We start from the raw sequence: 27,284 nt of genomic DNA on the forward strand, positions 1-27,284 counted from the left end.
TCAGCGCAGCGCATTCGTGCGCATGATCTCCAAACAGACCCAATGAAGCCAGCGCGAGATCTTCACGCTTGGCCCGCGTAACGGTCTGCATTACACGGATACCTGGCATGCTCCAATTACAGGCCACACGGTTACAAATACTTTGAGGCTGAGAATTTTTTAATATCATAGATAGGTACTGGGCTGTTGTGGAATGTTTAAAAACCTAGTTTAAACTCTGCACAGACTTCAAATGCTAACTGGAAGAGCCTTAAAAGGATGATTATTCGCTTTTGTACCTCAATCGACTAGTACCGTGGTGGGCAAAGTACGGCCCGCGGGCCAAGTCCGGACGGCGAAAGTATTTTATCCGGCCCGCCACCGGCTCTTGAAAATAGTGTGTGATATGGCCAGCACTGTAGTAAAAATGGATTTTTGGTGTAAATCTGGCCCGAATCTAAAATCCCTTCTAATTTTGGCCTGAAATGAAAAAAGTCTGCACACCACTGGACTAGTAAGTAGATTGGGTTACAAGGGAGCCACCTACAGTCGCTGTCAGATATATCGGAACTGCCAAAGCTCTCACAAATATCGGAACACGCACACGCTAACGTTTTCAGAATCGAAGCGTGTTCCATATTTTGGTGAGAGTTCTGGCACACTGTAAGTATATATTGAGACATGTATTAAACAAAGAATTTAATACGCAACTATGGGAACAAATCAAATTATTTTTAACAAATATTCCGGATCCGGCCTTCGCCACTGGTGGTGTCCGTCAATTTTTCTTTAATATATGACATCTTATTTCGATTTTTAATTTATATATAGTAGTGTGACTACTTAAAAACACAAATCAAAATATTTGTTAAAAATTTGATTTGTTCCCATAGTTGCGTATTAAATTATTTGTTTAATACATGTCTCAATATATACTTACAGTCTGCCAAAACTCTCATGATGGCAGCACCAGTCTCTCTAGCTATAACGTAAACCTCTAAAGGTTTCGTATAGGAGGTGCAAGCACCTACTGCTTGCCCTTAGAGTTGGCCAACAAACTGTTTTTAGGGTTCCGTAGTCAACTAGGAACCCTTATAGTTTCGCCATGTCTGTCTGTCCGTCCGTCCGTCCGTCCGTCCGCGGATAATCTCAGTGACCGTTAGAAGTAGAAAGCTGAAATTTGGTACCAATATGTATATCAATCACGCCAATAAAGTGCAAAAAAAAAAAATGGAAAAAAATGTTTTATTAGGGTACCCCCCCCCCTACATGTAAAGTAAGGGCTAGTATTTTTTTTCATTCCAACCCCAACGTGTGATATATTGTTGGATAGGTATTCAAAAATGAATAAGGGTTTACTAAAATCGTTTTTTGATAATATTAATATTTTCGGAAATAATCGCTCCTAAAGGAAAAAAAAGTGCGTCCCCCCCCTCTAACTTTTGAACCATATGTTTAAAAAATATGAAAAAAATCACAAAAGTAGAACTTTATAAAGAATTTCTAGGAAAATTGTTTTGAACTTGATAGGTTCAGTAGTTTTTGAGAAAAATACGGAAAACTACGGAACCCTACACTGAGCGTGGCCCGACACGCTCTTGGCCGGTTTTTACAGTTTGGCGGGCACGTTAATAAATGTAGCCAGGTTATTTTTTTCTGAATAAATGGTTTATTTATTTTTATGATTTATTTATTTTTTAAAGACGCCTAGTCTTACAAAGATGGCATATAGAAGAAAAATTTCGACGGCTTCTGCGGTGACGGAGTGGCTTAGGGGTTCATGGCGTTAGCCCGGATTGCTAAAGACGCCAGTTCGTATGCGGCCTTCGCCACTGGTGGTGTCCGTCAATTTTTCTTTAATATATGACATCTTATTTCGATTTTTAATGAATTTAATACTAATAATACTATACCTACCGTGCGTTGTATAGGTTTCATTGTTAACGCCTCAAGTGGAAATAAATTTGTGTGTGTGCAAAGTGTATTTTTAAAGTTAGAGTTTTGAATCATTACTGAGTCACATTAACATTACCGCTAATGTTTAGGTACAGGCTATAGGCATTGTGAAATGTCATAACGCATCAAGGTCGTTCACGTTTTGTGGAGAGCAGTGCGGTCACATGCATTCGCTTGCGCCATTCACAAAGCATACCAAACGCATCCAGTACAACCCAACATAAAAGAAATTATTTAAAGTGATACTGCCGCTCGAGCTCAAGCTGCCGATTAATAATTTGGCAACAGTCACATGGAAATATAAGACAGGTAGGATTGGTTCGCTTCTAATGGAGGATAGCAGCAAACTGTCAAGAAAAAGGAGCCCCGAGAAGCGGGGTTTCGTCGACTAAGAGGAACGACCAATGACTTTCACGACATGCTTAGGAATTTCACAATTTGAACACTATTGGCTGCTAACATAATCAAAGAGATCTGTGCGTAACCCTGAAATCACAATAGAAAAACAGATGTTTTATATTGAAGTTCAATTTGCGGTCATATACTAATTAAAGTATTGGAACATGGAGATCAAGTTTTTTTTGTGATTTTAGGATGGCTACCTGTCTACCATAGCAACAGATGATCAATTAATCAATAATTAGTCAGAGACATATGGTACGATTGCGTGCTTATACTTGTATGTTTACCATGTTTCATCACTGACAATAGTCATATATGTCTGGTCAGATGTGTCTGGTCAATAGTAACTATAAAAGATGTTGAGGTTGAGGTTAAGTTAAGAAGGACCGGTTTCGAACCAAAACACGATGTTTGGTGAATTAGCTGTAGAATGCCACAGTGTCGCATAGAAACATGCTGACGTCACCCGCGCCGCCGCATGCGCAGCCTAAGATTAACTTGACTGCTTCTAGTGACGCATCCATGATAGAATACTTATGATGCATGTTTCAAATAACTATGATTTTCGGAGATGAAATACAAATTTTAGACATTTGAAAAAAAATTGGGAAGTATTAAAGATGGCCAAGTTCTAAAAGTTGCAGGTTCGATTGAATTAAATAAATTTTGGCTAGAACACATGAAAATAAGTACACAAGTTGATATAAGATAACGTACATGTATATTTTAAGTACCTAAGCATACGAGATGCGTAGGTAATTAATAAGCCAATTATAATACACATATTATAAGATTCTTAATTATACATATGTACCTACATATGTATTTATATGTGTCTGTACTCCGTAATATGTATAAATCTACTTAAGTAAAGCCAGAATCTTTCCCAGCACACTGGTGTCTATAAAACAGAAAATGTAAACATGTCTTAAGTAAATCATGCGTTCAGCTGTTACGTGTAAACTTAGCATGGCATTGAAATCGTACCAATCATCACCAACTCTGTCTACAAACAACGTTAACAGGGGGAGAGGAGCGCGTGTACAAAACATAACCTCTTAAATGGTCTGTTGACCGGTAAAAAACCGCCAGCGAAGGAATGGCCTGGCCGGTTCGAAATTCGAAACAATTCCACGGCCGGCAACCGGCACTCGCAGCCAGCCAGTCACAAACCTGCGACGCCGCGGGCTCCACGTCTCGCGCTCTCTCAAGTTCCGTAACACCCGATAACTTATCAACAAATAAATGCATGACTTCATCGAATAATACGACTTCGATGCTCGTCTCTCGCGTTCAACAAAAGTGTAGTGAAGTTTGACAAGTTTTGTGAAGTGTAGTGAACTTGTGAAGTTTAATCATGAATGGTGCCCCGGCGAGACGACCCAAGAGCGCCTTCTCCGAAATGGTAAGTGTTTTTTAATAGAGATCCTTCGGTTTTTTAGAAGCTGACCATTGGCAAAGTGAAAGAATAGAGGACGGATGGGGCTACGCGGATTAGAGCGAGATAGTAAACGACGAGTATGCAATGCAACTGTAAATAGTTTAAATTGGCCTATCGAGATGACTTCGTAGATATCTTTGAATTAGTTATCAATGCAATGCAATAAGTTTACGGTAAACTTTTGATTTAAATTTACTGTAGATTTTTATTTAAGTTTAGTTAAGTTACTAATTATAATTAACAACGACTAACTTAAGTGTAGTTAAATTAATGATTAACAACCGAATTCCGATATTAAGTTAAGGTGCAATTTGTAACTTCCATACATGTAATTTTATACGAATCAATATTTATTTGTGTCCTACCTTTCACAGTAACTTGCTCATTACTGCATATTGAAAACACTCCCTTTTTATGGACTTGGCTACAACTCTGCAGTGTGAATTAAATTCTCGCGCGATACGGGTATCAATTTATAGCCAATGTAAACATTGTAAATTTAAACAATGCCCTGTAGGTAGGTATAGTATAAAATAATAGTATGTACCTCTACTATATGTACCCCTTTTATTATATAAATTAGATGCAACGAGAAAGCTATATATGCAACTGGTGTTTAAGAGAGGTCAAAAAGGCGAGTGGCATGGGCAATTTCGACTGTCGTGAATTAGCACACTCGTTTTCAATATTCCCCTTATCTCCCAAGTTGCTACATTTGCATTATATTAAAAGTTCATCATAAATATCACCTACTAAGTACCTATTATAGACATTGACATTGTGTATTGAATAATAATGGATTTGTGCTTGATTTTCTACCTTATTCATTTAATAAGGTTATAGTTAGAATATTAAAAAATGAATATACCCATTGAATTATGCAAATCGATAAATTTCAATTCTTTATTGATTTATTAGAGTTAGGCACTTAAACCTGTTTTATGACATTGATGCAGAAAGCCACATAACTTAGGTATTAAAATAAAAAACGGCGCCATCGCCCCAGTGCGAATTGGACTTAATTTCTTAGACTTAGTTTAACGTATAGTATTTTAGTCATAAGTCATAAGTCATAAGTCATTTATTTGCGAAAGATAGGGTATACATAGGTGTTTGTTTACAATAAAGTGAGCCAATCTACCTTGTCACACAGTGACATGCAAATCTCAGATTGTACCTAGGTCTAGTACTATGCATGCACTTAAATAATACCTATCTAAAGCTAGATTATATCTACATAGAAATATTAATATACAAAACAATACAAATTATCGAATATAAATAAATTAATTAATTGAGATGTCACAGATTTAGCGATTTAGTAGTCTAAATATTCCTTTACAGAGTAGAAAGTCTGTTCATTTAGCCATTCAAATAATCTTCTTTTAAACAAATGTAAAGTAAGGCCTTTGATAGTGTCTGGGAGCTTATTATACAAAAGTATACTCATAGGATAGCAACTTTTCTTATATAAACTTGTGTGTGTTCTCGGACATATGAGTCTGTTAGGGTACCTCGTATTAAAGTTACAGAATTCATAATTTTTTGTATATAAAGTTTGGTTGCATTTTACAAATACACACATTTCAAATATATATAAACAAGGTACTGTAAGCAGATTTAGTTTTTTAAACAATGGTCTGCATGAAGTTAATACGGACACACCACAAATCGCACGTATACATTGTTTTTGAGCTATAAACAATCCAAGGATATTTGAGCCGTTCCCCCATACCGTTATACCATACCTCAGACTAGATGCCACGTAGCCATGATACGCTTGGACGGCTGTTTTTTGGCTTGAAATCTTAGTTAAGCGCCAAAGGGCATACGCAAAACTATTTAATTTCTTACACACACCTTCAATATGATGGTTCCAGTGACACATATCATCAACCACTATTCCAAGAAATTTGACATGATCTGACTCAGTAATTTGTTGATCATCATATGTAACAGTCATTGGTTGTTTTTCTCCATACCCATTCCAAAATTGAGTATATGTGGTTTTGCTAAAATTTACTTGCAAACTGTTTATATTTAGCCAGTCTATTATATTAGAAAGTGCTGTATTAACATCGTTTGTGTGATTGCTTTTGTGTTCACTGGATATGACAACAGACACATCATCAGCAAAAAGAATGCAATGATGATTCGTGCTTAATGGTAGGTCATTGATATATACCAGGAAGAGTAACGGCCCTAAAATACTCCCCTGAGGGACACCAACTGTATGAGTCTTGAAGTCAGATCTATGGCTTACATATTCATTATCTTCATTTATGTTCGAGATCTCCACATATTGTTGTCTGATTGTGAGATAGCTTTGTAACCAATCCAGTACTTTACCACGTAATCCGTAGGTTTCACATTTGACCAAAAGCAGTTCATGTTGTACTAAATCGAACGCCTTGCTCATGTCGAAAAATATAGCAGTCGTTGAGGCTCGCTTATCTAAAGCCTTTGTAATTTCCATTACCATTTGAAAGGCAGCAAGGCTGGTAGATTTCCCTTTTTGGAACCCATTTTGCTGCTTGGAGAGCACTGTATATTTGCTAAAAAATTTAGATATTCTCTCATACATAGCTTTTTCAACAATCTTTGATAATATTGGTATGAGAGCTATCGGTCTGTAATTATCCAAAGTACCTCTATTGCCTTTCTTATAGATTGGTTTTATCAATGTTGTTTTTAGTTTTTGAGGAAACACTCCCTGAACAAATGACAAATTTATAAGATGGCTGAGAACTGGTGCAATAAAGCAAGAACAGTGTTTAAATATTTGTGTGGATAAATCATCATAACCTACGGAGGCAGTATTTCGAAGTTTATGAATTAATTTATAAACCTCTTGACTATCCGTGGGGAAAAGAAACATACTAGCATCAACACGAGTCATCTTAGCGGGATATCTAACATTTTTTTGCTTTTGGTGAGTTTTTGAGCCTATAAAGTGGTTAATAAATGCGTCTGCGATAAGTTTAGGATCATTGATCGACACATTATTACATGTTATTTTGTCAATGATTTTTCGACCAAGCGAATTATTTGATGTATTTTCTTTAATTACACTCCAAGTTGCTTTACACACATTCCTTGCATTCATTATATATTTATTGTTACTTAATTTCTGCGCTGTTTTCAAACATTTTTTGAATGTTTTTTGATAATCGCAGTACTGTTTTTTATACAATTGATTTTTTGTGGTATAATATTTAAAACGAAGTTTACGTTTCGTTTTTGATGCTATTTTTATTCCCTTAGAGAGCCAGGTTATTTTAGAAGATTTCCTTTTTATTTTGATTTTTATTATAGGAAAACATAAATTGTAAAATAAAGTTAAATACTCATGGAATATGTCAAATGCTATGTCAATATCTGATTCATTGTATATTTCATTCCATGTCAATGAGTTCAAACAATTGCAAAATTTATCTATATTTTCATTGCTGAAATCTCGCTTTTTAATAAACCAAAATGAATTACGGTTGATCTCTGGGACATCTGGTATTATTAATAATTGACCAGTATTATGATCCGATATTTCTAGCGAATGAAGCTCACCAATAGCATTAAAATCATTACTTATTATGTGATCAAGACAAGCATTTAGTCTGGTAGGTTGATTAATATGTGACATGTAGTTACAGTTTTGAATTAGTCTATTATATTCTAAGGTTACCTTATTTTGCTTCATTATATCAATATTAAAATCACCTGTTATTATAATTCTTTTTTTTTGTTTTACATCTCAATCTTTCCAGTAGTAATTCAAGTTTATTTAGAAATATGAAAGGTGTGGGATTTGGAGTTCTGTAGATGCAAATTATTATCGAGTTATACTTTGGAATTTCTATGCCACAACATTCAAAATGGAGTTCTGTTCGCATTTCTTTTAAGTAATTTATAGGTTGATAATCTAGGTAATCTTTACACATTATACAAACTCCTCCACGTTTTTGTTTTTGCCGCGAATAGAAATCTGCTAAATGATAACCTTTAAGATGTATGTTGGATTCTTCCCCGGATTTTATGAATGTTTCGCTCATACATATCACTTCCACTTCTCTATTTATCTCATATAGATCATATAGAGCTAATTCTAAAGTATCCTTTTTACTTAATAGCCCGGCAACATTTTGGTGCAGTATGATAAATTTACCCTTAATTGGTGATACGAAAAACTTATTCGTTCCTGGTGAGTTGCTGTCAGCGTTGGATTTCGGCAATACGACGGAGAAGTAATCCAGTATGGTAGTTTTCTTTTTATCCATTGGTGCGCTCGGTGGTGAGTTCGGTGGTGTATTTAATGCGACTCTACCTTTCTTCATACGATGGAAAAAATAAGGTATAGTACCTTTTTTATATATATTTGTGTCAGATTCTATTATTTTAGTATGATTATGTTTAATACTAGCCTTAAATGTCAAAAACTTTTTATCATAATATTGTGAGTCAATTTCCATATTAATTTTACAGGATAAATTATAAAGGTAGTGCTTTGTTAACATATATGTCTGCGAGATATTAATAAACTTACAGTTCTTATGATTTTCACAAATCAGTTTTAGCATGTTATTAAGTGCTTTTTCATTTAAGTGGTCGTTTTGCATAACATTTATTATATAAATATCTAAATAACTGTAAGTTCTAACAAAACAACTTAAGTCCATTAAAAGCTTAGTAGGATTACAGTCTGTTTCCCCGACACAGAGAACTAATTTGTCATCGCACGTGATGTTATTCAGGACCGAAGGAGTGTTCAGTATTTCTTCACATGATGCGCCTGGTTTCAAAAGGAGTACACCTCGTATTTTTCATATTGTGTATTCAATCTTGATTTTATTATTTCTGAAGATAGATTTTTACATTGATGTCCTCCCAAAATATAGATCCTTTTTGATTTTTTTTCATTATACGAAGATCGAGATACTTGTATTTCATCCTGTACTGAAACTTGAGATGCTCTTGTTTTTAATATTTCAACCTCTGAGACTGAAGAAGTTTCGATAGAGTGATCAATTTCCGGCTCCATGTACTTGCTACGCAAGCTTGTTTGTGTCGATCGCTCTATTTTATTTTGAGTCTTTACAGGTTTAATGATTTTAGGCGTAGTTTTACATATATCCTTTAGTTGTTGTATTTGTCTTGTGGATTCCGATAGCTGTTTCTTAAGATTTTCATTTTCAATTAAAAGTTTAGTGCTATAATTGTCGGAGAGCTGAAGTCTCTCTTGTAACTGTTCTATTTTACTCTTCAATAACTCAACCTCATCTTTATAATTTACGCTCATATCTGGACAGCTCCTGTTTAAGGTATCATTACGAAGTATAGAGATATCGGTCCCTTCGTCAGATAAAGAGTCAAATGAATTTTGTATAGGAACGTTGTACTTCCTTTTTGTAACGTTATCAACCGAGTAATTTAACTCTTGTTGTTGTCCACGCTGCTCCAACTCGGGACAATCGATAGCAGTTACTACCTTGGGGCTTTTTTCTTCGGCTTCTTTATTCATTATTACACCAAACAAATAATGGGGAATTAAAAATCATTATGTATCTCACTGTTTTTACATAATAATTTTGATTTGTTTGGCCTTTGTGAAGAAGGGTGAATACATTATATCATATATGGGTCATACTTACTTTCCAAATATATAGGGCTAATTGGAAATCGTAAAAAATCGAGGAATCACAAGTCTCAGGTCAATTATTCCGATTTTTAATTTGGGACTTTCTTTTATGTTTCTAAGTGTTCAAAACGCGAATTTAATTTGTACTTGTCCAAGTACTCAGCCGGGACTTTGTAGAACACCAACTGAACCTGGCGATTGGCGTGCCACGGACGCGGACGGAACCCTCAAAAATCAGGTAAGTAGGTAGGTCATCGTCATTATTAACCATTGACTATGGCCTCACTTAGGCGAACTTGAAACCAATAAGAACTCTAAAATTTAATGTATATTGTAATAAGTTATTGTAATATAAATTAAATAAGTACTCGTAAAATTAGAAACATTTTATAATGTAATAAACAGGGTGAAATAAAAAGGGCCGTTCAAACTTTGCATAGTGACTTTTGAGCTCATAATGAACCACTTTTATTAGTTACCAATGCAGAAATCGCAAAAATGATTTGTCTGTTTCATAAAAATGAGCAGCATTATAAATAACAGTAGAAATGTATGAAACAGCCAATTTTTAGGGTTCCGTAGTCAACTAGGAACCCTTATAGTTTCGCCATGTCTGTCTGTCCGTCCGTCCGCGGATAATCTCAGTAACCGTTAGCACTAGAAAGCTGAAATTTGGTATCAATATGTATATCAATCACGCCAACAAAGTGCAAAAATAAAAAATGGAAAAAAATGTTTTATTGGGGTACCCCCCCTACATGTAAAGTGGGGGCTGATATTTTTTTTAATTCCAACCCCATCATGTAATATATTGTTGGATAGGTATTTAAAAATGAATAAGGGTTTACTAATATCGATTTTTGATAATATTAATATTTTCGGAAATAATCGCTCCTAAAGGAAAAAAAAGTGCGTCCGCCCGTCCGAAAAAAATCACAAAAGTAGAACTTTATAAAGACTTTCTAGGAAAATTGTTTTGAACTTGATAGGTTCAGTAGTTTTTGAGAAAAATACGGAAAACTACGGAACCCTACACTGAGCGTGGCCCGACACGCTCTTGGCCGGTTTTTTTTTTCTCGATTTCAGAATTGCGAGGGTAAGTACTGGTGAAATCCGGTAAGTTGAGCAAATTGGTTTTTGAAATTCGAACTATGTGCAATTTTAACAATGTTGTTATTTCAAGGACAAATTATCTCGATTTATCGGGTTTCACCAGTGAACCCTCGATTGGTCCTATAATAAAAGTTGTTTAGTATGTTCCCAAAACTCACTATGCAAAGTTTGAACGGTACTTTTTACTTTACCGTGTATATTTCGGATCGGATTAAGATAATTATGATATTCGATGGTACGAGCTTTCTTAAAATACTTAACACTAACTCAACTTCCGAGTATTTGAAATATAACAGTATGTTATATCCTTATACATATTTGAATAGAAACGAAGCAGGAGGCACGATATTATCGAACAAACTGGACAGCGTTAAGGTCACTCGTGTTTGGGCATCACGTTGCAAATATTGTTTCGGTGACGTATAGCGAATACTAAATGTACATAATAGCATGCCTTCCGTCTATTTAACATGCGGTGTCTACGATTATAATGCAGTTATGAAGACAACATTTAGAAAACAACCGGTCGTATTATAACTGGGGTGTCATCCTTTATGGGTTGAAAATAACATTATTCTGAGCAACTTTTAATATGGTACCAACTCCCATAACTCGATAGGTGTTTCATAATAGTTATTTGTTATACAAGGGGGCAAAGTTGTATTTTAACGCCGAGTGTGGAATTGAAAAACGAGCAAGTGAAAGGATTCTATAGTTGAACCACGAGCGAAGCGAGTGGTTCGTGAATAGAATCCTGAACTTGCGAGTTTTTTAACACACGAGAAGTTTTGCACCCAAGTGTAACACAAAACTTTTCCCCTCACTATAGCGAGGAAACTACAACGCAAAAAATGCGTTTATCACTGCTTCCAGTAGTTCCACAGATGGTAAATCATCTTTATTACTAGATTCACCTGCTGTTATCAATTTTAAAGCAGTTAATTTGACTTTATTCAAGGTCAAATTACTTTACCCACTAGTGGATAAAATGTGTTTTTACCCGCTGGTATTAAAGGACAAAACACGTGTTTCCGAGGTAGTGAGGGGAAAATATTTTTTTTTAGACATCAGGGTGGTTTTATAGTAAAAGTTAATGTCATTTTCACCCCCTATTATTATTGCAGGTTGCAGTTGAGGTGACTAAACAAATACCCTCTCCTCTGTATTTGTTGTTCAAATACTTAGTAAAAAATATTAAAAAATGTTTAGTATATTTTGAAGCACATTCATATTAAAATTAAGTAGGCACCTAAGTTGTATTGGCCAATTTATTCTTATTTGCATATTAAATTATTAACAACTATTTTTTTAAGAATCTAAAATAACTCTTTCACTACCTTTAAGTTTATTTTGTTACGGAAATCGTCAACCTACGCTACGCTGAAATGTCGCAGAAAGAAATTAATAGAGTTAAATAAATAAAATACCTACCTTAGTTTTGTACAGTCCTTACGAAAAAAAATATGACATGTTCTACCTATCAAATAGTATTACTACGAGGAGGTCGTACTCGCACGGATATCATAAAATATTCCGGGGGGCAAAGTGGCTGCCCCATGGAGGTCAAAGGTGGAATCCCTGTTATTAAATAGACATGGTAAAGGGCAGGCTTTCAAGAGATTTTGTAAATACTTTATATGCTTGCCCTCTTAATCCAAAAAGCTGTCTCAAAACCAGATGACTGAAAATAATACTGTTTTGTGATACTTACATGCACCCATTATGTAAACGTAGCGGTGCCATTATGGCACTCAAATTATTGATGATTTGATAAAGCTTTAAATTAATGAACTAAACTAATATAAGGATATCCCTTCTAGGAGAATATTTATCACTTGATTCTCTTCGGGACCTAAAAAAAGTTAAGTATGTTGGGTTATTATAAGTTAGGCACCTATTAGATTTTCTTTTCAGATGGAGCCATTTGACTTAGTAGGGCTGATGATCTACACAATTACAAATGTAATGGTTACTACTGTATAGGGCTGATCGGTAGACAATTGGGGCCCTATATTACTCTGCTGATGAACATACATTTTATCATCATTCCCATCTAAGCCCCCGCCCCCTCCACATCTATAGCGTATCGCGAGCGTGGCGTCAGGCCAACTGTATGGAAAAAGACGCCACTTTGCCATACAGTTGCCCCGACGCCACGCTCGCGAAACGCTAGATTTCTGGACCTTTTTTTTTATCTGCCATCGGCTATGTTTAGCCATAATCAGATTTTTTGTTCATATATTATAAGTTGGAGAGGTATTCCATTAAACACTCTCTCATGATGTTTCTAGAATTTATCATCTAGTGCCTCTGGTCCAGACGCCTGGACCTAAGTCTGGACCTAAGTAACATTTGGTATACAAACAACTGTCACCTAATAACCACAAAATTAAAATTTTGAAAAAACCCCCGACTGCGACATAGTAGACTGATTTTCATGAAACATGGCTAAGAACACTCCCGACTAACTCGGCTTTCAGACAAAAAAAAACGAAATCTAAATCGGTTCATCCGTTCGGGAGCTACGATGCCACAGACACACACACACACAGACAGACAGACAGACAGGCAGACAGACACATCAAACTTATAACACTCCGTCGTTTTTGCGACGGGGGTTAAAAAAGAGACTTCCACGGGAAACAACAGCCCCCAGGGCTCTCAAAACTACATATTCGGTAAGGGCTTTGTCTCAAAGTTTCTTAAGAAGCACAAGAACCGACACGTGACTATAGGATTCAGGATTCGTACATCAAAATGTTTGATACTTCTCCTAGATTATTGCATTTTGGTGCTCGGCTAATTAAGGTAAAGCCTGGCCAGAAATATATGACTATTGTCAGGAGGGCGCTGTTATTATGATGTATGGAGTGACAGTTCAGTTTAGTATGAAGAAAATAGTTCTAATGAAATTCCGCAACATGGCGCGTAAGATATATATTTCAGTTCAGGGGGCCGATTTTTGAGTCTCACGGCGTTCGAATTCAGAAAATTGTCACTGAAGGTGACTTGCCTATTATTTTCAGTGACAATTTTCTGAATTCGAACGCGTGAGACTCAAAAATCGGCCCGCAGGCTTTATAATAATTTGTTTTAGTGATTTGGCTTCTTTATCAGCCAATATAATATTGTCAGTCATAAAAAATACACCCTGTACAAGTAGATTTTCCAAGACAAAATATAGGTATATCCCAGCTTAATCAAAGACATTTCAATTTAATTAATATCTCTTAGTTCTGTTAGGTAATTTCGTACGACGTGTATTTCGAGACGCCACGAATAACCAGTTCAGTAAGACATTATTAATTGTGTCACCCGACAATAAGCGGTTATTAATTAACATTTAATTTAATAAGTAGGTAAGTGGGTTTCAATATTATTGTTGTTTACACCTACACTATTGGAACATTCCACGACATATTCTATTCTATCGTTGTCCCGTACAAATTCGAATTACTTATCTGAAAATTGGCAGGTGAAAGAAGATCTTTAAAGATTAAATGCCTTACATTGTGCAGAATCAGTGTAGGTACTTACAGAAAAATGAATGTCTGCTTCACACGTCGAAAAAAAAAAACGCAACACACGTAATCTTATTTTTAAATTAAAGGAAAAAGTCACACCTCCGGCAATACTCGAACCTGCGACCTATGGCTTTGCTGGATTTACATTGAGAATTCGCGAGTAACCATCATGTGATAACCTATACTAAATTTGTTTTTTATCATGCAGAAGGCTGCTTTTTAGGTATTATTCTGAAATAACCTAAGGCGGGGCATACAAAACTACTCACGTCTGTCAGTGCCCGATTAAGGGGTTGAGATAACACGAAATTGTGGCATTGCAATGACAGGTTGCTAGCCCATGGCCCTTCTTTCCATTGAACCCATATCTCGCAGTCGACGCCTATGGTAACGGGAGGAAAGCGGGTGATGAATACATATATGTATATACAGAAAATTTTTGACGGGTACCACAGCGTGCCACGGCGGTCGGATGATCTAGAGAGAGGTAATAGGTAATAAGCCGCATAATTAGAAGACCCAAGTTGGGTTCCTCGGTCCCCGGTGGAATTATTTATTTAAATTTTTAATTAAATGTAAAGTGTAGTATTAGTAACCATAATTTATTACACAGAAACTTATATTAAACTTCTGTACCGTTATTTGAAGCCTATTTAATATATTGAGAGACAGCGATACTGTTTGTAGATGAGTAGCGGTTCACAGCAGGTACCTACAGCTGAACACCTGTAAACAACTTGCAACTCCAGTTTTACGATTCAGGTTTCCCCTTCCCCCAGGCGAAAATATCTATAAAATATTAGTTTTAGTCTATATGTGGAAGGGCGGCACCGTCGTCGAAGCCGAGCCATCGGGTGATGGCCTTAAAGCGCTGGTCGCGCGTATTACCTATTTTACAGCCAGCCTAATTGAGTTGTGCCTGCTCGTTCACTGAAAAGATCGCTCCCAACAAGTACGATCTCCGAAGTGTACTAGTTCGTTCTTTTAGGACATTTAGTACAGTATAGTACATCGAGAGACCGAGAGACAAATTGTGCATATGGCGTAGCCGAGAGTTGATCGGCCGTTTTCGCGCGCTCTCGACCCGAGTCAGTCGGTTCTAGTTCGGTTGCGGTCGGATCACACGGATCGCTTTGCTGTCATTGTCACTCCTCTGCTCTCCGCTCCTTTCGCTCCCATTCTGTTGCGCGTGTGTGTGTACTAAATGTACTAGAGAGCAGTATCATTTGGGAGTAGTTCGGTCTAGTACAGTGCAGGGAATCGTGTCTTTTGCACTATTAGTACATGTACTACACAAGCCTACAGCCTAATATTGTGGTTAAGGAACGGCTCGGCTAAGTGTATTAGTAATGTAAAGTTTAAAGTATTAAATACCGGACTAAGCATAGTGTACTGACCTTATCGTTAAATCAATATCTGTGGTGACCCAAAGATAATGAGCGGTCTAAACGCGTTCGTTTGAAAACGCACTGGCTCGGGTTTAATTGACATTTACGAGGCATTTATAGCCCTAGATCAGTACCTAAGGGCTAAATATAAGAATTATCTACCTGTCTAAATTAGGAAGGATTTCATAGCGAGAATAAAACCAATGGTCAATAATTTCGCGTAAACACCTTTTTTGTCAAGTAGGGAAGACCGAGGTTACTTGTAACAGAGGCGAGTTGTGACATCGTTGATTTTTGGGATGTTATTAAATCAGCAAGCTCGTAATAGCGTGCGTTTGCTAACCCGTGACTTGAACTAAAAAACCTGTTGTTGCGAGCTTACTAATAGTTAATAAGTTCCCAAAAATCGACGTCGCCGCAACTCTCCTCTGTCACAACTCACCTCGGCCGGGAGGCCGGCTCGGGAGGGAGGGAGTAGGGGACTACTTGAGCAAGGAAAACAATGAAATGGCCAGTATGTACGAGTTTAATAATGAACACGAAGACATGACCTTGACTTAAATGTGTAAGCGAAACTTCTAAAAGAAGAATCTTATCAAGTTCAAGATTAGATAAAGGGAGTTCAACAACCTGTGATTGATTAGAACACATTTGATGACCTCGATGCGTAGCCAAGATGCCAATTGTATGTACTTTCGCTCTACAAAGCGCCACCAACTTGGACCTTAAATAGGAATTCTAAACCATGAACTGGCTGAAAGATTTGATGTATAAATAAAAAAAATCTTAATGATAACTTATTATTTTGATTGGCCACTCCAGTCCACACCACACATACATTTTTTAGGCAGTTTTTTATTTTGTTGTCTGTTTTACTTACATTCCAAATACGGGAATTTTTATAGTAGTACTTTTTCTACTGGAAATCATGAGCTATTTCGATTCCTCAGGAGAAAAAATCTCTTTTGAGTTACGATTTCTCATAGAAATTGCAGGATCGTAAGTCGTAACTAACTGGGAAGACAAAAAAATTAAAAATTTGGGACATTTTTGTATCCTATTAAAATAAACAGAGCTAATAATTCTGAGAAGAAAATATATGGAAATCTCCAAAACTAACAAGTGAAATCGATTACAAAACAAAATTTGGCCCATTATATTGATAAACAACGCATCATAATTAATTCAAACCGTTTTGTATCATAAGAGCCATGACAAATTTTCATCCGCTCAAATCCCGTCTATTTGCTTAATCTCGCGGTTTTAAAAGCTTACTCGGCAAAACTGACCAATTAGTACTGAACCTGTGGCAAAAAATATTACTGTTCCCGTTTCCAAATATTAAAAATAATTGATAAGGGACTGTACAAACGACGGTAAATCCATCATATTAAGTGATTGTTTGTAATTTGGTGTTATTTGAGGTATGTTTTGTTTTGTAGATAGGTATTATGGCCTTGCCTACTATTGCCTATGCGTGATTTATAACATGTTTGTATTGTTTGTGAATGTGGCGCTTGCACTCGATATAGGTATGGCCCAAATCGAACTTTAATTATTTGCCTCATCTTTTGTGATGAGGACCGCAAAGAAATGGAATGTGTTCACTAAAAATACGATTTCGGTCTCTTTAAAGCAAGAGTGAAACATCACCGGAAGCTCGAGTCATCCGCCAAAAGATGACGGAAGACCACCTCACGAAGAGGAGGCGCGACCAGCTACAGCCCCCACAGCGCCCAGTGCGGAAGGGGCCACTCACACCCCAGCAGGGGTTTCGAATGAAGACTTACCACCACCAAGAGTGGATAGGCTATTACTGAATCGGTGAGCTTCATCTTAGCCTCTGTCTTCACTTTCCATCAGATCATAGATAGCCTCATAGGCCATAGGGTCACTTCCCGATCAGTAAAAAAAAACAATTCAATATAATAGCAATAGCTGATGACCACACGTTAGGCATAGAACTGTTCTTTGCCAAATTCAGGCTTCAGGCTTTGCTAGGCTACTTATAGGTTAATCAAACAAACGGGCTTCATTTGGTGCCCATTCTAAACTTTTTGTGTAAATTGCACAGAATAGGTTATAAGCATTTCTGTGTAAATTGCACAGAATAGGCTCCGAATGCACCGGGCTGTTTGGTAAATCTAAAGCGCTCTGTTACTGTTGCCAAAGCGCTTCATTGACCCGTTATTTATTTTCTCAGCTACAGTACTGCACGGCACCACTTCCCCTGTGGATTGATCGCTGTTGAAATATTGGAAGCAAAGCATTTGTAGATTATGGATATATTCGGTACTATTGATCCTATTCTTTACCAATAGGCTACTAGACTCATATCGAATTTGGCACAATAAATGATTGTCTTCTGTAGTATTTGACAAAAAAAAAAGAATATTTATAGATTTTGGGTATTAATAGTGTATGATGACTACGCATTTTCCATTAAAAATGTGTGTAATTTTTTTTATTTTTTTTGGCCACCGAAAACGCTGTCAGCGATATTGTAGTGACGTCATCGAATTCGAACCTTACTGCATGTCAAAACAATCACTGATAATATATTGGAACTTTATGCCTTCATACTTAAAAAGTCAGAAAATGTTGTTTTCATATAATCCATAGATTAACATGACTGGGTTCATGTTTTCGTCTGATTACGTAAAAGTATACTTTAAAAATATTTTTTGCTGTTTTTAAGACATAATAAAATATGGTAATATTTTATTTCGGTGAAATGGACAGTACCTAATCATATAAGACAGACTTTAAAAAAGGGTCAAGCAGCCTATACTATGTACTTAATATCTGGGCAACCGAGCTTCGCTCGGTTCTGTTTCGTATCCTTGACATGTGTCGCCATCTAGTTCAAAAATGAATAGTACCTACATCGAGCGAAAGAATTCTCAGCCTTAACAACACAACTACTCCACACGAGATGGCGCGCATTTCGCCACAAAAACTCAAATAGTGTATTTTCTATTCGTTTTAGCCTTGACCTGTGTCGCCATCTAGTGTTTGCAATAAATAGTACTTACATCGACCGAAAGAATTCTGTCTTAACAGTACAACTACTGCACACGAGATGGCGCGCGAAGAAAAACGCATGAAAACTCGAAAATTCGCGTTTTCCGGGACCTAAGGATAAGTTAGACCGATTTTTCACCCCCAAAAACCCCCACATAACAAATTTCTGCGAAATCGTTAGAGCGGTTTCCGAGATCGTCAGTGTAAATAAATATATATATAAATAAATAAATAAATAAATAAATAAATAAATAAATAAATAAATAAATAAATAAATAAATATACAAGAATTGCTCGTTTAAAAGTATAAGATAGCACGTCAAAGTAACCTAAAGCTGGTAACATTAAGGATTACCTATACATATATGACCTGTTATCTGCATAGACAATATGAATGTCGCAGTCAAGTTATTCTTGAAGAAAGCTCACGTTTCAACTTTATATAATGGTAACCCATACATTAATGGTAACCTATTCATTCATTTACTCATCTGCCAAAAATCTTGCACAATGTGTCATGGTAATGATCAAAATATCTTCCTAGTCGCTCCAACCGTCTATTTCATCTTTACAGATAAATTAGTCAATGACGATATTTTATATCCAGAAATGCAGTGTAAAATGGGTAATCTTTTGCATGTGTTACTTTTTCGCCGCCCCGTAAAATACGGCAGTTTTATACAAAACGTTGCAAAATTCGGCAAATGGACCTAACATTAGGTAGGTATAAGGATAAGCCCACTTCAGTTATTTTCGAATGGTCTAAGGGCTGATTTATGTAATGTGAAAATTCGCACGCGACTTTCCTCACGTTGCGTTATTTGATCAATTGACTGAATTGATGTGACCTAACAAACCGCAATGTCACTAAAATCGTCTGAGAAATCGCGCCGTCTAAATGAGCCTTAAGACGAGAAGGCAAAACAAGGCGCGAGCGCAGGTCGATGACTCATGAGAAACAGGACTACAAGAACTTTAATTAAGACCCTATTAAAATACCGAGCGATAAAAAATTGTAAACAGAATTAAATTTGTAGGTAAGTAGATATATCAAAAATATGCATGATGTATGTTTGCTAGTATTTTTTAATTGTATTCATAAGCTAGATTTATTTAAAATTAAATAAATTTATATGTCGATGTCCAGTCAAAGGTCCAGTTTGTAGCTTAACTGAAGGACGAGGAATACTCTATCAAAGAAGTTATAAGCGACAAAGTGGGACTGCCCTCTTCCTTGCCCTTGATGCCCTTGCCCTTACTCGGAAAAACCCTAAAGTAACTTAAACCTCGTCTAATCTAGATATATAAATAAATTTCATGGTAAGCGATCACTGCCGCCCATGGACACCCGAAACACCAGAAGTGTTGGAGGTGCGTTGCCGGCCTTTAAGAGGGGTGTGCGCTCTTTTCTTGAAGGTTTGAAGGTCGTATTGGTCCAGATATACTGCTGGCGACAATTCATATTGTATCTTTACAATATTAATATTAATTGCTTCCAATTTTATTGTCGCTCATATATTACTATATACTTGGTAAAGAGTCACCCCGATATTTTGTAGCAAAAGTTTTATGAACTATTAATAAATAATAATATTATACATTAACATTACCTACTTATATCTAATTTTACCTAAGTCTTGCTTCTTTAAGCCATAATTTTCATCCACATAAACATCAGAAAATGTTCAGTGTTGACTTTGAAGAAATTTTATTAGTATAATGAAGAATAATTTTCCTTGATGAGAAAAGATGTAAGCATCTGAATATTTCTAAATTAATGTAGGTTGGTATTTTTATGTGAAAGTAAATTAAATCACTCTTAATTCAGATTCATCACGTACCTGTTTAATAAAACATAAAGTTATAAATAAATTACACTGTAGAGGATGGAGTATGGGTCATTTTCCTTGGCAAGGCAGAAAGTATTAAATACTTACAAACGAAATTATGGAAACTTATTTTATAAATGGATGGATTTTAAAACATGATATATCTTAGTTTGATAAAATAATGTTCACTTCGCTATTTAGCTATCAAATTTTAAATAAAAATTATATAAAAGACACAAACTATAAATAGTTCAACTATTTAATATAATAGTTGAACTATTTATAGTTTGTGTCTTTTATGTATTTAAATAAATGTAAACATAATGTTTTTTTTTATAAATGGGCTTACTCTTGGCCACAGACTAGCCAAAGGCAAAGACGTGGCCTACGATGGAGTGAGCTCGCCCAGAAGATGCCTGTTCACTCTTGATTTGAAGGTTGCCGGGTTATATGAGCTCGGAAATATAGCCGCCGGCAAGGAATTCCACTCCTTGGCAGTGCGCATAAAAAAAGAAGAATCAAAGCGCTTCGTGCGGATTCGCGGGATATCTACCAAGTACCCTCTAAACGCTCCTTAAATGTTATAACATCGTAGCGTGTTTAATGACAGCGAAAATGTAAAAAAAAACGTATCACGTTTCACCTGCGGTCTACAAAAATTGCGCACCGGTAAACTTGTTTTTTTTAAATGTTGCTCATAGTCAAAACTATCTGTATATTCAGAGCAAAAACTGACGTCAGCCAACTGACGGCTTTGCGGTTGAATGCTTTGAATCAAAACTGCAACTTGTATTTTTTTACGCTACAGGCTATTTTGGATAGGCTGAGGATGATGGCATACGCAATGTTTGGTATTACATATATTGTGGTTTGGTGCAAATAGTTTCCTGCTGGGCTTCAGTGTCGATCAGTGGGAAATCGTGACATAATATAAAGCTTTTCTATTTATCTATGCGTATTAAAATATTTAAAAAAAAAACTGGTATATTCTCTGTCAAATAAGCTATCGGTATGTCAGTGTGCCTGCCCAATAGAAAATATTTTGCACATCATAATTTTAGAACTAAACGGGACTTAATTTATTTATATTTGACCCGACACTTCGAACATCGCATTGTAAGACCCGTGACCATATTGTGATGTTCGAAACGTCGGGCCAAATATAAATGTAAGTGTTTATGAGATTAAGTCCCGTTTAGTTCTAAAATTATGAGTGCAAACCGTGTTAGTTTAAATCAACATTTTGCAATCAGAAATTGGTCGCACTTGCACTTTGAGGATTTTTTCTTAAGTATATTGAATCGAACAGCTTCTGATTCTGAATAGGTAGAAATGAAATACAAAATCCACATAAAAAATATGAATAAGGAAAAAAAAACGCACAACGAATAAAATAATCTAAAGCAGACGTTCGCAACCACATCACCGCAGTTTTCTCGTGGTGGCTACAGCTGCAGGCTTCAGCAGCATGTGGTTTCGTCGCGTCTATACGGCTCACACAATTGGCTCAAATTGCATTTTCTAAGCGCTTATTAGATATTTTATTACGGTTTATTACGTGCACACGCCCAGCAGAGATAGGGACGTTAAATTACACAGCAGAAGCTGTATTTCTTAGTTGCAAACTGAAAATTGTCTGTTGGTACAGAGCGTTGTATAGGAAATGGAAGGACGGCATCTAAAGTTTATGAATATGTATTATGATTTTATTTTAATAAAGTATTGCACCTTTTGTACCATCAAAGAGAAAATGCATATCGTCACTACTTTTAAAAAAACTTGTATCTTCGTCTGTCAATGAAAAGAAAATTGTAGTAAGTATGTATGGAATGCATATAGACTTACTGCGTTTTAACTTTGAGGAACAGCGTGAGATACGAGATTTTTTTAAAGTAGTGACGATATCATGGAAGTATATGGGTAAATGAGGACAAAAAATAAATCATTAAAAATTAAAATGAAATAGCATCTCAGTATATTTATAAAGAGATGTTGGAAGAACATTGCTTCGCTTCAAAGAAGCCAAGCCAAGAGGGATATGGCAGCCTTTAAAATCGACTACCAAAACTGGGAGAAGCTTGCGGAGAAGCGGACGGAGTGGCGAAAGTGCGTTGGAGATGGTCGTGAGTTCGTCGATGAGACCGGGTTTGCTGACAAAAGGGAAAGAAGACATCATAGCGAAACATCGCAATCGGTTACAAGCTTCCCTTGTCAGCTATGTGGCAAAATATGTCGCTCTCGCATAGGTCTCTTTAGTCATCAAAAGCGATGTCTCTCGGACATTGCACGATAAATCGTCTGAAATAGACGCTAAGGCCAGTATATAATATATTTAGTGTTATTTAAAAATTTACTCTATTCAAAGCTACACCAAGTTAAAATTAAAAAAAAATCATCATAGTCCTCCTCCTTCCTTGCGATATCCCGGCATTCGCCACGGCTCATGGGAGCCTGGGGTCCGCTTTAACATTATTAGCCGCACTACGCAAGCACTATAGGTAGTTTTCGAAAGCAACTGCAATATAACTAGGCCTAGGGCTAGTTATAGTTAAAAATATTAAATGCAAAATGGATTTAAGTTTTAGAACTCAATCCATATGAAAATAAAACATTACCAAACTTGACAAGCTTCAGGAACTAAAGCTTCCAGACAATATGCAACTTGCATAGGTTCTATATGGCCCGCTCAACTAGTATAAGTACAGTGTGCTTGCTTATAAGAAATTCATGTGTAGCTCGTTCATTCGACGTTCTACTTGTATTCATATAGTTTCAAACTAGCTTTTACCCGTGACATCGTCCGCGTAATATTCTGGTTTATCTAGCAGTCCATATACATTAGTATTTCTTCCAAGTTGTCCAAAACCGGAGTAAATGGAGAAATGTGATTCGAGCCCTACACCCCAGCACGGGGTAGCAGGATTTAAAGAAAAGAAGAAGAATTAGACGAAAGAAGCCAACCTTTCTTCAATAAAAACATTATTTTCTATTTTATTACTAATGGCTATGCGAGTTGCTTAAGTCCTCGCAGCAAGCTTCATAACAACTTAAATGTTAGAAGATGTAAAAAAATACGAGATTGACGAGTCTTTACACCTCAATTTTAGTTTAGTTATGCACGAATTGCCCTGTAAAAAATGTTTGTAACCTTTTAATATTAAACCTTTAAAATGTGAACCCTTTTCAAAATTCCATGTATTTTACCAGCGAACGCGTCCAATTAATAGATAGGGTCCCACCGCGATACGGTAAAGGTCCATTCTATTTGCTGCATGCTGTTACAGGGCATTTAGCCAAAAGTACAATCGCCATCAAAGATATAGGAGCTGCCAAAACCCTCACTAATGTAGGAGCCCTATTGTCAAGACCACAAATATGGGAAGGAAGGAGGTCGGAGGTGCTAGCAATTTGTATTAAATACGCCTGTCGCGAGTTCTTAAACCCACACAGACTAGATGGACGCTCCATTGGGCACATGCGAACGACCAACGAGTCGTGTCATCACGCACAGATACAACGACAACTGTATGCTCAATGTGCTAACAACTGCGAATTGTCCGCCGGCGGCGCGTCCACTCTAGAAATTAAAATAATCTGAGAAAAAAATTAAAATCCTCTGAGGTTAGAGAGCGTGTTCCAATATTTGTGAGAGCTTTAGCAGCTCCGACGATATAATTTGATGGCGACTTTGCATTGTGGACGATCCTCGCTCCATGGTTAGTAACTTATTATTAATCTGTGTCCGTGGCGTATCGCAATTATTTCACTATCGCTCTTCTACCACTGCCACACTATGCTCCTCGCGCTGCCGTGATGTTGCCTTCTCCGGAGTATCCGGCCACACACTGCCATACTCGCGCGATTATTGCACTTGGTTGTTGCCGGCCCTTTGACTCGCGCCAAAAAACCGACAAAATAGCTCAACTTTCATTAGCCAGACTCTACTTCCCTCGCTGCTCGTTGAGTGTGTGGAAGAGGTATTTCTTATTGGTGCGACAGAGTCAGTTGCGAATCGTTTACCACGGAGCGTCGATTGTACATTGGCTAGAGGACCAGGCAATCCCATTTTAAATGAACGCCGAATTTAATTTGTGGTTAACACTACGGCTGCCCTACGCAGAAATCAAGTATCTCAAAATTTTCCAAAAAATGGTTTTTTACATCATTCGATTCATTTTTTCAAAATACGTCTTTCAGTATTTTTTTGAAATTTTTATAATGTATATTTTTCAAAATACAGAACTTTAAAAAATTCAAGTATCTTTTTTTAACGGGGTATTCTACGCTAAAGTCAAGTATCTACCCTATTTCTATCTTGAAATCGAGTATCTTACGAAAGATACTTGCAATTCATATTAGATGGCTAAGTTACTTGACTTCAGAGTTGAAATATTGATACTGATTGCGAAGTTAATTGACTTCAGCGTAGAAATATTGATATTTATTGATAAGTTACTTGACTTCAGCGTAGAACTATTGATATTGATTATGAAGTTACTTGACTTCGGCGTCTATCATTATGTTATGATGTCAAAAGCTTGTAATTGCTTATACGTGTATTAACTTGGGTTTTCAGGTAGAAATTGCCTTAGTATTAAAACAACCAGATGTAAACAGTAAAAGCACGAGGATCTTGTCTTATTTAATATGAAACTTATTTTATCCAAAATACGAAAATACATATAACGATCATACTTACATAATTATTGCATGTTGGTTAGTTGATCAATAGGCTACTTGCCTCCTAATCAAATCAGCTTCGTTTTAAGAACTGTCAAAACGAATTTGAACGGCTTGCTAATATGGAATTTATATGAAATTGAATTGAGTGACGTCACGGTCAACTCAGTTACTTTATATATTTCTACCTGACTTATTAAGTAGAAATTGGATTTAAAAATAACTGCTGTCCATGTTTTCTCATACTTATTTGCTCATAATGCTTTATTTCGTACATGGTACAAAATATTTTACTTTAACTACAGTTCCCTATTATTATAATTAAGGAAGACTATATGTAACTTTCATTATTTTTTTCTGTCTTCGAGTATTTAGGCACCTACCTACTGTACTTAATTAATATTGTGCGTTCCACGGGAAATCCCTTTCGAGGATTTTTTTATTATTTAAATAGTCTCCTACAACGTGAGTAATTGATTAAGTTTAATGAGTATTTTTGAACTCTTCGTGACAGAAAAACCTCTTAAACCCATAATCTTAAGACAACTTGCATTCAAACACAACTAGAGCTTCTTTTCCGTGGATTACTCCAATATTGCATTTATATTAAAACCTAATTTACACAAGCATGACATACACTACGTTGAAGGCATCTATCTAAAATGTATACATTGTAAACATATACTAGCGGTCCGCCCCAGCTGCGCACGGGGGCTATCATAAAAATGGTTATAGTAATTTATCCTGAAAAGATAAACATATGCTATTACGGACTTTTTTGTATGTCTATGAAAGATACACAATTTCGCCATACATTGTTTTAATATATCTCAAACAGTTTGGGCAGCGTTTTCGATTAAAGCTCTCAGCCAGCAGAATTTTGACCGACTTGATTAGCAAAAATTGACGTATTTCAACCAATTCAAACAAGATCTCAACAAATTATATACCAAAACCTTTCCCAAGAATCATTATATTCATTGGTGAAAACCACATGAAAATCCGTTCTGTAGTTTGTGTTTTAGATACAGTTAAAAATAACAAGCATACCAAAACTAAATGAAAACAGTTCAAGATACTTGCTTTCTTGTAGAAAAGCTTTAAAATTTTCTTATCGCATTCTACGCAGAAAGCTGTTTTTGTATTTTAAAATGATTGTGTTAATAATTTTGAAAAAATAATTATAGTACACTATTAATGATATCTAGTATAATAAAGTTCGACTGTTTTAAAGGCTATCAATTAATTAATAAGCATATAATCAGGAAAAATAAAAAAAAATCGTTTTTTCGCTCTACTGTAAAATTTGACAAAACCCAGATACTTGATTTCTGCTTAGGGCAGCCGACTACGCTTTGCACTTTGCAAGGCATACCTTTGTGTATAGGTACTTATAGTATGTACTATGTACCATTGTACATAGATAACGTTACAACGCCGACGGTGCAGTTGAGTTGCAGGTTGCAGTCATATACATTACACGTCAAAAACATAAACATTCATTAAACTAAGTACTTAATTCCTATTACTCTAAGAATTAACTTATAAAATTTCAGTCCGTGCCTGTATCGACCCTTAAGTGTATATAAAACAATCCAGAGTGATAGAGATATTGTCGTAACTTATCGTAAGCTTTTGAGCATTTGGCTACGTCCCTTGATAACGAAGCCTGCGTTTCGGACATTTGTTTTTTATTTATTAGTTCTAAGTTTGCTGCGCCCTTGAAGCGTCAATTATTACCTCTAATAATCCATACTAATATTATAAATGGGATAGTGTGTGTGCCTGTTTGTTTGTCCATCTTTCACGGCAAAACGGAGCGAGGAATTGACATGATTCTTTAAGTGGAGACTGTTGAAGGGATGAAGAGTGACATAGGCCGCCGACCGCTTCCCTAAAGTGGGGGTGGAAGTTTGTAGAGATCATTCAGCAATTTTCGAATTTAATGCGAGCAGAGCTGCGGGCAAAGACTAGCTATTACATAAATAGGTTTGTTTAAATTATTTGCCATTTCTATTTCACCGACATGGACACAGATGTCATATATACCATAGATCAAGCAAACGTATCTACTTAGCGTGTCAAATGAACTCAGTGAAATCCACTGAGTTGTCCGTCTTTAATCGCAGCTTGCAGCTTTCGGGCGTCAATTTTTGTAAGTTGAAGTCAATCAAAACATAAAAAATGCCTCGTTACGTGATATTCAATTGCAACAACACAAAAATTATGAACAATCAAGAGCCTGAGACATATTTAAAATTACAGGCAAGAAACAACTTCAGTACAAAATTTGACACGCTCGGCCCCTATACAAAT

General features: G+C 36.2%; 1 protein-coding gene across 1 annotated transcript in view; it reads left to right on the forward strand.

The window, feature by feature from the left end:
• The first annotated feature begins 3,501 nt into the window (after positions 1 to 3,501).
• LOC125226446 (prickle planar cell polarity protein 3-like) overlaps positions 3,502 to 27,284 on the forward strand; it is a 195,337-nt gene continuing 171,554 nt past the window's right edge. The window contains exon 1 of the mRNA XM_048130429.1: positions 3,502 to 3,742. Within this exon, the coding sequence (XP_047986386.1) occupies positions 3,695 to 3,742 (48 nt within the window). The 5' untranslated portion in view covers positions 3,502 to 3,694. The remainder of the gene's footprint in view (positions 3,743 to 27,284) is intronic.

This window comes from Leguminivora glycinivorella, chromosome 5 (assembly GCF_023078275.1).
Source record: "Leguminivora glycinivorella isolate SPB_JAAS2020 chromosome 5, LegGlyc_1.1, whole genome shotgun sequence".
NCBI lineage: Eukaryota > Metazoa > Arthropoda > Insecta > Lepidoptera > Tortricidae > Leguminivora > Leguminivora glycinivorella.